An 11,125-nucleotide genomic window follows, 5' to 3' on the forward strand; every position below is an offset into this window, starting at 1 on the left:
CCCAGAATACCTCTGCAGTTTACAACTTTAAATTGCAGCAATGGTCCCAAGTAAGCTCAAAATACATTTTGACACAAGACACCCCACTTATACTAGCAAAGACATTGACTACTTAAAGCTATTAAGACTGCAAAATGATAACTAGAATAAATGCATGACGTCATGTGTCCGCTTAGCAAAGTGCAGGATCCATTTTTAAGCAGTTTAGGACACAAATAGCACAGGGAAAGCTGTGCGCATCGCTCCCTCCGACGGTGGAACGGCGGGGTTTTGAGCGAATCACAACAAAATACACGAGGCCTTCGCGGCCCACATGATTTTATTCTGAACGGAGGCATGTCTGCTCGCTGGTCCGTTCAAATTTGGACCTCAAGTCGGTTCCATCGGTGACTTTTGGCCCATTATTGGCGAGGAGAAAACACAGACGCCAGCACATTTTGTCAGCCAAGATTGCCGAGCATAGAGGGTTGAGTCTGTACGGTTCTCATGTCGCGTTTAAGACCAGCCCCCATCTCCGGGTTGAGCTTCATTATCACAGAGCAGCATCGCAGAGTGATTTGTAGCCCGCAACAAACGACACTTTTTACAGACATGGCAGAAGTCGCACCAGCCGTCGCCGTCGCCGCTCCGGCCAAGGCCCCCAAGAAGAAAGCAGCAGTCAGGCCCAAGAAAGCAGCTGGCCCCAGCGTCGCCGAGCTCATCGTGAAGGCCGTGTCCGCATCCAAGGAGAGGAGCGGCGTGTCTCTGGAGTTTGCGCCTTTTGGCTAAGAGCAAACTCTGGTTTCTCTTCAAGAAACGCACAGGCCTTTCGCCCTTACTAGAGATTTCTATTAAAGCTAGTCTTCGGTGGGGTGTGGGTTTTTGTGTTTTTTTGAGAAATCTAGGGTTTTTCCTTTTTCCTCACTAGGCTCTATGCCCCTCCTTTTTTTCTATTCTTGGTCGGGGAGCACGTCTTCTCAGTAGGTGGCTTGACCGCTGCTGGGAGGTGGCTCCCCCGACCCACCCCCCCTCTTTGAGCGGAACAGGCCGGGATCCGAGAGGAGCTGCCGGAGACCCGCGACTCTTCCAGTAGGTGGCCTTTTCACCACTGGGGCAGTTCGGCCGCTGGGCAGCCCCCCTCCAAAGAGCGGAAAGGCCGGACCCCGAGAGGAGCTTCCAAAGACCGCGACTCTTCCAGTAGGTGACCAGTAGGTGGCCTGCCCGCCACTGGAGCCACTGGAGCACGAGTTCGGCCCCTGGGCAGCCCCCCTCCAAAGAGCGGAAAGGCCGGACCCCGAGAGGAGCTTCCAAAGACCGCGACTCTTCCAGTAGGTGACCAGTAGGTGGCCTGCCCGCCACTGGAGCCACTGGAGCACGAGTTCGGCCCCTGGGCAGCCCCCCTCCAAAGAGCGGACAGGCCGGACCCCGAGAGGAGCTTCCAAAGACCGCGACTCTTTCAGTAGGTGGCCTGCCCGCCACTGGAGCACGAGTTCGGCCCCTGGGCAGCCCCCCTCAAAAGAGCGGAAAGGCCGGACCCCGAGAGGAGCTTCCGAAGACCTCGACTCTCCCAAGCACGCCAGAGGTGAGAGAGGGCCCAACACCCACCAGCCGACCCAGCTGAGCCAGTGGACCCCAACCAGACCAGGAGGGAGGACAACTATAACATCTAAGCTAGGAGCGAGAGGGACACAGGGGAGTGCTTTGAAGACCGTAGGTCTTTGGCCACCTGGTGTCCCCACTCGCTCTCAGGTGTCCCTCTTTTGTCCCCAGACGGGAACCCAGTTCCAGACCCAAGCCAGAGTCCAAAATCTGCCGTGAGGACCTGAGAGGAACAACACCCCTAACCTAACGGCAAGTACCCTATTCCCCCCCCAAAAAAATTTATCTACAACCTCCCCCTAACCCTATTCCTCTCCCTCCTTCCTCCCTGATCCCCCACCCCCCCCCACCCCACTCCAACGATGAACCCCGGAGCGATGCGGCGCTACAACGCCGTCAGGTTGACGCTCAACCCAACTGAGGAGGCTGCCATGGATGGAGCCCCCCAACAGAAGACTGCCAGACCAGTAACAACGATGACCCGCCTGGAATTCAGCAGGGCGGTTCTACAGAGAGGTATGGGCTTTGTGCCGTCTGATCTAAACTGCCTGGTGAAGCCCCCTGGGCCGAATGAATGTTTTGAAGTGAGCTTTAAAACCCCCCAACTGTTAGAGGAATTCTGGACCTTTCATAGGATTAATGAACACAAACCCCCACTTAACCGTTTTACAGCCCACCCACTAACGGATTTAGAATCAAAAGTGGTCACAATTCAATTCCACAATGAGGTGATTCAGGAATATGATATTGAGGTGTGGCTACACCGTCATGCCACCCTTAAATCGGGGGCCCGGATGGTCCTGGATGAAGACGGAGTGTGGACGGGGGCCAAGAAATGGCTGGTGCAACTCCGTCCGGACCCGGAGGGGATAGGCGGAGTCCAACATATCCCCAGCACCATCAACCTGGGGAACAACAGGGGCTCCGTCTACTACTACGGTATGCCGAAGCTCTGCAGGAACTGCGGCCAATTGGGCCATCTGGCAGCGGCCTGCAAGGCCGTGGTATGTAAAATCTGCCGCCAAGACCACCCGACGTCGGAGTGCACCACGACCAGACCTTGCAACCTGTGCGGGGGACAGGGGCATCTTTACCGTGACTGCCCAAGTTCCTATGCAAGTAGAGCCCGGGGCTATAAATCCAACCAACCACCACCCCAACCCCCACCCCCACCCCAACCCACACCCCCACCCCCACCCCAACCCACACCCCAACCCACACCCCCACCCCCACCCCAACCCACACCCCAACCCCCACCCCAACCCACACCCCAACCCACACCCAACATGGAGGAAGAGAAGGGAGAGACGGAGGAGGACCGGCGCTCGAGCGATGGGGGGGACGATCAGAGCTCGAGCGACGGAGAAGGAGAAGGAGAGGAACCAACCGTCCCAGCACCCCCTACAGACAACCTCAACACCCACCCCCTCCTAAACCCCATTGCCACCTCCACCCCCTGCAAAAACACCATGAAGGGGGAGCCGGCCTCTATTGAAATAGCCACCAGCAACACACTGCAGATCCACCTCCCCTCCCAATCAGACAGTGAAAATGACTGGAGCTTGGCTCAACCAAAACGGAAAAGACCACAAAAAAAGGCAATCCGGAAAAAAACAGACAAAAAGACTACTCCAGAACCCAAACCCCAACGCCATACAGGTAAGCCGGCTCCCCCCCCCCAAACCCTCCTCCCCACCCTCTTCCTCTCTCCAGTCATCACATGCTCCTCACCCTGCACAGCCCACCAGCCACCCCCAGTCCAGGCTCACCGGACCGTACGGGCCACCGAAAATCACCTCATCAACAACACAGATGAGGGGGCCACCAGGCAGTCAGAGGGGAGACAACCCCCACACCATGAGCAGCCAAGGGGAGGTGCCACACTATCTGGCCCCCAACGACCCATTGGAGGGCCTCAACCTCATGTGCAATAGCTTAGCAAAAATTGGAAAAAACCAAATCCAAGAACCATGAGGATAACAATCTCATCTCTCAACACCAGAAGCCTCCGGCAACCAGACAAACGGGAGGTCGTCTACCAGTACATCACCCAACATCAGTCAGACATGTATATCCTCCAGGAGTGCGCCATCCCATTCAAGGAGATGGACGCCACCCTGGAGGAGGAATGGACACGGGGGGACTCTCTCTGGTCAGGCTCAAACATCGATAGAGCTGATGGGGTCGGCATTTTGGTGGCCAACCCTTTTCTGCAGACCAAAAAGGGGGAGGTTGTAGAGAGCGGGCGAATCCTGGTTCTGGACCTAGAGATCCAGGGTTCGCCGCTGAGGGTCATCAATGTGTACGGCCCAACCAACGTGGCCAAGAGAGTCTCCCTTTTCAAGAAACTTCGGTCTCTCCTCCTCATCCCCACACCAGTCCTAGTGGGGGGAGATTTCAACTGTGCCCTCCGGGATGAGGACCGCAGCAGGCCCAGGAGAGACCGATCCACTACAGAACTTCAGTCCATCATAGACGACTTCCAACTGGTAGACGCCGGTGGCACCTCCCCGCCGACACACACAAGGGTGAGTTCCTCCGGGAATTCTTCCTCCAGGATAGACATGTTCTTGCTCTCGCCAGGTCTGAGGATGGGAACCCTGACCAGCCAGGCGGCCCACTTCTCGGACCACAGGATGTTGACAGTGTCCCTGGAATGGGACGGCCAAACAAGAGCGGGTAGGGGTACCTGGAGGATGAATACATCGATCCTTCAGGACCCAACAGTGGTGCATTCCTTCTCCAGGCGCTACCTGGAGTGGAGGACCCTAAAAGAACTGTTCGACTCCCCGATAGAGTGGTGGGAGAGGGTTAAGGCCAGGACAAAGGGCTACTTCGGGTCAGTCGGAAGGAGGAAAGCGGCAGAACAGAGGGCCAGGTTTCAACACCACAACGCGGCCCTCCAACGCCTGAGTCTCCTACAGCTGGGTGGTCTGGATGTGGCCCGAGAACTGGCCGAGACCAAACAACACCTTGCCACCCTCTACCGGGAGCAACAACAAAAGAAACAGTTCAGGGAAAAACTCCAGGGCCTGGAGGAGGAGGAGAAATGCACACGCCACTTCTTCCGCAAGGCACGGTCAAAACACAAGCCTATCCTGTCCCTATACGACACCAATGGGGACACCGTGTCAGACAGAGGCAACATCCCGGGGGTGGCAAGAGAGTTCTACGAGAGTCTCTACAACATCAAGACAACCGACGAGACTCTCATGACCACCTTCCTGGATGGTCTGGACCGGGTCCCCGAGGGTGGTGAGAGTGAGAACCCAGAGCTGACCACGGAGGAGCTCACCCGGGCCGTGCACTCCTTGAATACACACAAGGCCCCTGGACCGGATGGGATCCCAGCAGAGTTCTACAAGACTCTCTGGGATCTCCTCAAGGAGGACTTGGCGGAGGTCTTCAAAGCCGTCTACAGGGAAGGGAGGCTTGGAGAGTCAATGAGACAGAGTACGGTCACACTGATCCCCAAGAAAGGGGACCTCAAGGACCTCCGGAACTGGCGCCCCATTAATCTCCTCCCAGTGGACTATAAAATCATGACAAAAGCCCTCACCCAACGGTTTCAAACCCTCCTCCCCTCAGTTATAGCCCCTGACCAAACCTGTAGCGTCCCCGGTAGGTCCATCAACGACAACCTGCTCCTGGTGAGAGACCTCATCCTGCACTCCCAGGAGCGGAGGTCCCCTTTAGGCCTTCTCAGCCTGGATCAGGAGAAGGCCTTTGACAGGGTTAGCCATGGTTTCCTGCAGAGGGTGCTGAGAGGCATGAACTTCCCCCAGCACCTGCTCAACTGGACCGAACTCTGCTACAACAACATCACGAGCAGAGTTCGGATCAACAACCAGTTGACAGACCCCTTCCCCATCAAAGCTGGAGTACGGCAGGGATGCCCCTTGGCCCCTCTACTGTACGTCATCTACCTGGAGCCGTTCCTACGGAAGATCAGGAGCTCCCCCAACATCATGGGCTACCCTCTACCAGGGGCCCGGGGGGAGAGGCTCAAGGTGGTGGCGTACATGGACGACATTACCATCGTCGGCACAGATAGTCGCTCCATTTCCACAGCAACGAAAGTGGTGGAGGACTACTGTGCAGCCACTGGCGCCCTGATCAATAGGGGTAAGTGTGAGCTGTTTCTGTCGCAGCACTGGCAGGAGAACCTGGCAACCTCCTTCCCTGTAAAGACGGAAAACATTAAGCTGCTGGGGATCACCTACCAGAAAGATGGAGGAGCCTCCGGCAGCTGGAAGGAGACCATCCGCCAGGTCCAAAAGAAGATCTGTGAGTGGAGTGCACGGCCTCTCACAATGACAGGCAAGATCCTGGTCCTGAAGGCTATTGTTCTTCCCATTCTCCTTTACCTGGGCAGGGTGTTTCCCCCAGACAGAGCAGTATCCAAAACCATCGAAAGGATCATGTTTACCTTTGTCTGGGGGAGCCAGATGGAAAAACTAAAACGCACCACCCTGTACAAAACAGTGGAGAATGGGGGGAAAGGGGTCCCAGACATCCTAAACATCATTAGGGCACAGGGACTCTCCAACCTCATCAACAACATCAACAACAAAGATAGGAAAGCCAGGTTCTTTGAAATATACTATGCCACACCCATCCTCCGGACACTCAGGGTGACCGCATCAATAAATCACACTGTGCCCTACAGCTGGGACCCCCCTCCAGTCTACAAGATATGGAGGGACTTTGCCTTCAAGACAGGATTGTCCGCGGCTGGGCTGGCCTCATGGAAATACAAAGACATTATGACCTTCATAAGGTCGAAGGAAACCATTACTCACCCCAAGGCCAGCACAGCCGTGGACTCCAAACAGGTATGGAAAAACATTAATCATAAATGTACTAACAATAAACAAAAAGACATTGCCTGGATGGCTGCTCATGGTTGTCTCCCCACTAGGGAATTCTTGCATAGGCGGCACATCGCAACGACTGAGAAATGCCCCCACGGATGCACGGACACAGAACACATTAACCACCTGTTCTGTGAGTGCTCCGTGGCCAGGCGGGTCTGGGCCCTGTTTGTTCCCTCTGTCTCCCTAAACAGCCTGCTGACCCTGCCCCGCTTGACGGGCGAGAACATCCTGTATGGTCCTCCCGGGGGGTGCACAACCCCCCAACTACAACAACAGTGGAGGATCATCAGCGCCGTCAAGCAGGTACTCTGGGAGACGAGGAACATCAGGGTCTATCAGAAACAGAGCGTCCACCTGACAACCCTGAGGAGGAGAATCACCCTCTTCCTCAGGGACCATGCTATTGTTGACTTTAAAAATAACCCGGATCAAGCAAGAGCGGTGTGGGGGGTGGAGAGATGGAAAGACGTCATCCTCTAAACCCCCCCCCATGCCGCGCCGCATCGCCCAACCCCCCCCCACCCCGGGCCTACCTCACTACACCACCAGTTCCTGCACTATCACCTTCACCACCGTTCCAGCACAAGCCCTGGTCAGCAGTATCACCATCACAAGGACCAGGAGAGGAGCAGCGCACAACACCAACAGGGAAGTTTACTGCACCTTCCACCACCTACACATGTACACAGCACTGACCCACTTCCTACCCTCACCAGAATATCACCACACACAACCCACAGCCGAACCAGCCGTCTCTGCCAGCACCACCAGCACCAGGATGACCAACACCACTGGGTCACAGGGAAGTACTGATCACCCGCCTGACACCAAAATGCACACTACACAAACCATGCACACCTCCCTTCTCTCACTCCTGTATCTTTTCAGGCACATGTCATATCCAGCTCTGACACCTACCCAGGCTTCCAGACCCAGGAGCAGAGACCGGCGGGAACCACCACGTCACCCCAGCACCAACCCCAGGTTCCAACTCAGCGACCCCAAACCCCCTGTTCCGGGCCCCCCCCCCCCAACTCCAGGCCCCCAGCTACAGGCCCAGTCCCCTACCCGCCAACCCCCAACCCCCAGCCCGGAACAAGCTGAGAAGAGCCAGGGAGCTTTTTCCCTGGATAAGCTGTGTACAGGTTTTTCGCCTCTGCTTGCCTGCCATGCGCCGAGCTCTCTGGGCCTCTCCTCGGGGGCTTCCGGTCGGCCTGCGTGCTCGATCTGCTCCGCCGCTGGGGCGCCTGGTCCGGCTAGCCTCGTGAAGGGCTACAGGAGTCTGAGCCTGGTGGGCTGGGCCGGATGCGCCGGTGGTGGGGCGGGTCGGGTGAGTCGGGTGTGTGGGGTCCCTCGGGGGAGGGAGGTGGGGGAGCCACGGCTTTGCACTGGTGGGCAAACTGGATAGTAGTCGCTCTACAACTAGAGGGCTGCAGGGGAATTTTTTTCCCGGATGCACAGCGAACAGGTTTTTTACCCCTGCCTCCTACCGACACTGGAACCTGGACACTGAACACTGAACACTGAACATTACACTACACTGGACAATACACTGAACACTGAGCACTTTAGTTAGTTTAATGTTGGTTGTTGTTGAATGTAATGTCTTAAATGTCTGATTGTTTGATTAATTGATTGTATACACGGTGTTGCGTTTTTATAAAAACCAATAAAAAACACCTTTTACAGACATGGCAGAAGTCGCACCAGCCAAGGCCCCCAAGAAGAAAGCAGCAGCCAGGCCCAAGAAAGCAGCTGGCCCCAGCGTCGCCGAGCTCATCGTGAAGGCCGTGTCCGCATCCAAGGAGAGGAGCGGCGTGTCTCTGGCCGCGCTCAAGAAGGCGCTGTCTGCCGGTGGTTACGACGTGGAGAAGAACAACTCTCGCGTCAAGGTCGCCGTTAGGACCCTCGTCACTAAAGGCACTCTGGTCCAGACCAAGGGCACCGGTGCCTCCGGCTCTTTCAAGATTAACAAGGAGGCGGTCAAGAAAACGGTGAAGAAAGCCGCCGTCGCAAAACCCAAGAAGATAGTAGCAAAGAAGCCCGCCGCCGCTAAGAAGTCTCCCAAAAAGGCCGTTGCAAAGAAGCCTGTCGCCGCTAAGAAGTCTCCCAAGAAGGCAGTCGCAAAGAAGCCCGTCGCCGCTAAGAAGGTTGCCAAGAGCCCCAAGAAGGTTAAGAAGCCCGCACCTGTCAAGAAAGCACCGACCAAGAGCCCCAAAAAGGCCGTCAAGGTAGCGAAGCCCAAAGCAGCCAAGGCAAAGAAGGCAGCCCCAAAGAAGTAAACTTGTGTTGACACGACAGTGTTCATGTTGACACTTGTACCACAAAAAAAGGTTCTTTTAAGAGCCACCCACCTTTCCATAAAAAGTGCATTTTCATCCATGTCGACATAACGGAACTTTCTCAAATAAGAAGGTCCGATTTACACCAGTCTCAATCACTGACCTATGCACACGAGAATAATAGCTATATTAAATATTGAAATGGCCTTAATGAGAGTTTAATACTTTACACAAACATATTTAAACAAACGATATATTGTCTCACTCGGTCTCTGCGTGAGCGAGGAGGGGGGGGTTCTATGCTAGACTCCACAAAATACCTTTCAATATCGACATACGGTAGTTTGCTTTATATAACGTTATTTGGATAGAAATGGTCAACTTTTCGCTCTAGTAGTAGCCTACTACATTGCGTATGGGGAGAGCTGTGAGAGCCTAATGCACTTCACTTTTCGCTGTAATGCCAATAAGGAGTATTGTTTCGCTATTTAGTATATTATTAGGAAATTATTGGTTTGATTTGAACTTTGATTTCTGGCGCGCGAGGGAAACTCACAAAGGCCGAGTGAAACAGCGGCCAATCGCTGGGCGGCGGGAAGAGGCGCGCGTATCCGGGTTGCTGATTGGATGAGGTGTCATCGACCCGGTGGCCAATGAACGCTGGTCAGGCTGAGCTATAAGAACACCACCCCAAGCGAGCAACTAGTATCCGCTTTTTCTTTAACTAGCACAGAACCCGCTTTAAGTTTCAAGATGTCAGGAAGAGGTAAAACCGGAGGCAAGGCCAGAGCAAAGGCGAAGACCCGTTCTTCCCGAGCTGGACTCCAGTTCCCAGTGGGCCGTGTCCACAGGCTCCTGCGCAAAGGCAACTATGCCCATCGTGTGGGCGCTGGCGCACCGGTCTACCTGGCCGCCGTGCTCGAGTACCTGACTGCTGAGATCCTGGAGTTGGCCGGCAACGCCGCCCGCGACAACAAGAAGTCTCGTATCATCCCCCGTCATCTGCAGTTGGCCGTCCGTAACGACGAGGAGCTGAACAAACTGCTGGGCGGTGTGACCATCGCTCAGGGCGGTGTGCTGCCCAACATCCAGGCAGTGCTGCTCCCCAAGAAAACCGAGAAGCCCGCCAAAGCCAAGTAAAAGTTCTACTACGGCTTTCACCCCACTACTTAACCCCAAAGGCTCTTTTAAGAGCCAACCACTTGTCTCTCAAAAAGTGCAATTTGTATTTTCATCTCTAAACGGTGTTTGTCCGCTATGAGTACCCTAGTGTGCCTCATGTTGAAGCCTGCAATCACTAAGTTAAACAGTCACCATACCTTCGTGAGGCTGAGAGAACGCACCCACAACACTTTTGATTTGGCCACGTGGTGTTGCCAACCAATGTTCCCTTCATGATGAATGCTGGCTATAAGCATAAACACAACAAATGCATCTGAGAATAGCGTAAAAGCTATAGCTGGGGTCGTTGTCCTTAAGAAAGTGGTATCACAACAGTGGTATCATCTGCCAGTTGACTAATAATTATGGATATTCCCATAACACCGATTTTGTTTTAAATCTTCATATTATGTTTATTATTATAATTCACATGGGCGGGGCGGGTGGACAAGGGAAGCGCGCAATGGAGGGAGCAGGAGGGGTTTAGAGTTTTAATTTATGGCGGGAAGGGTGCACGGAGGTCGTGTCCAATGACAGCCTGAGAAGGAGGTGACAACGGGCCAATGAGCTCGTCTACATTCGCGGGCCAATGAGCTCGTCTACATTCGCCGGCCAATCGGAGCACGACGGCTCCGGCTTTATAAACTTAGCAAGTTCACTTGTGAAGAACATCTATACTTTGACTCTACAAGAAGAAGTTTGCATCATGGCCAGAACCAAGCAAACCGCTCGTAAGTCGACTGGTGGCAAAGCCCCCAGGAAGCAGCTCGCCACCAAGGCTGCCCGCAAAAGCGCCCCGGCCACCGGCGGCGTGAAGAAGCCTCACCGCTACAGGCCCGGCACCGTGGCTCTGAGGGAGATCCGTCGTTACCAGAAGTCCACAGAGCTGCTCATCCGCAAGCTGCCCTTCCAGCGCCTGGTGAGAGAAATCGCCCAGGATTTCAAGACCGACCTGCGCTTCCAGACCTCTGCTGTGATGGCCCTGCAGGAGGCCAGCGAGGCTTACCTGGTCGGTCTGTTCGAGGACACCAACTTGTGTGCCATCCACGCCAAGAGGGTGACCATCATGCCCAAGGACATCCAGCTGGCCCGTCGCATCCGTGGAGAGCGCGCCTAAGATGATGAGTGTCGGACTATATTCATGAACAAAAACCAAAGGCTCTTTTAAGAGCCACCTCAATATTTCTCAAAATGATTGTTTTCCATTAACTACTCTTTTATAAAACA

The 11,125-nt window shown here is 54.8% G+C and overlaps 3 protein-coding genes across 4 annotated transcripts in view; all 3 read left to right on the forward strand.

Moving 5' to 3' along the window:
* LOC308152064 (histone H1-like) overlaps positions 1 to 11,125 on the forward strand; it is a gene marked incomplete at both ends in the record, with an annotated part of 253,564 nt that overhangs the window by 33,508 nt on the left and 208,931 nt on the right. Inside the window, one exon of one of the 2 annotated variants that reach the window (XM_080524974.1) lies at positions 8,687 to 8,737. The exons of the other annotated variant lie outside the window; for it this stretch is intronic. Coding sequence (XP_080381100.1) covers positions 8,687 to 8,737 — 51 coding nt within the window. Of the gene's footprint in view, positions 1 to 8,686; positions 8,738 to 11,125 lie in introns of those variants that run through there. 2 annotated transcript variants of the gene reach the window in all.
* LOC308152082 (histone H2A-like) lies at positions 9,491 to 9,877 on the forward strand (the record flags this gene model as incomplete). Its single annotated transcript, XM_080524992.1, has 1 exon — positions 9,491 to 9,877. One exon carries the CDS (start codon positions 9,491 to 9,493, stop codon positions 9,875 to 9,877), a length of 387 nt encoding a protein of 128 aa, XP_080381118.1.
* LOC308152081 (histone H3.2-like) lies at positions 10,605 to 11,015 on the forward strand (the record flags this gene model as incomplete). Its single annotated transcript, XM_080524991.1, has 1 exon — positions 10,605 to 11,015. The coding sequence occupies one exon, from the start codon at positions 10,605 to 10,607 to the stop codon at positions 11,013 to 11,015; it is 411 nt and encodes a 136-aa protein (XP_080381117.1).

Source organism: Nansenia antarctica (genome assembly GCF_963989245.1).
Source record: "Nansenia antarctica genome assembly, chromosome: 3".
NCBI classification, from domain to species: domain Eukaryota; kingdom Metazoa; phylum Chordata; class Actinopteri; order Argentiniformes; family Microstomatidae; genus Nansenia; species Nansenia antarctica.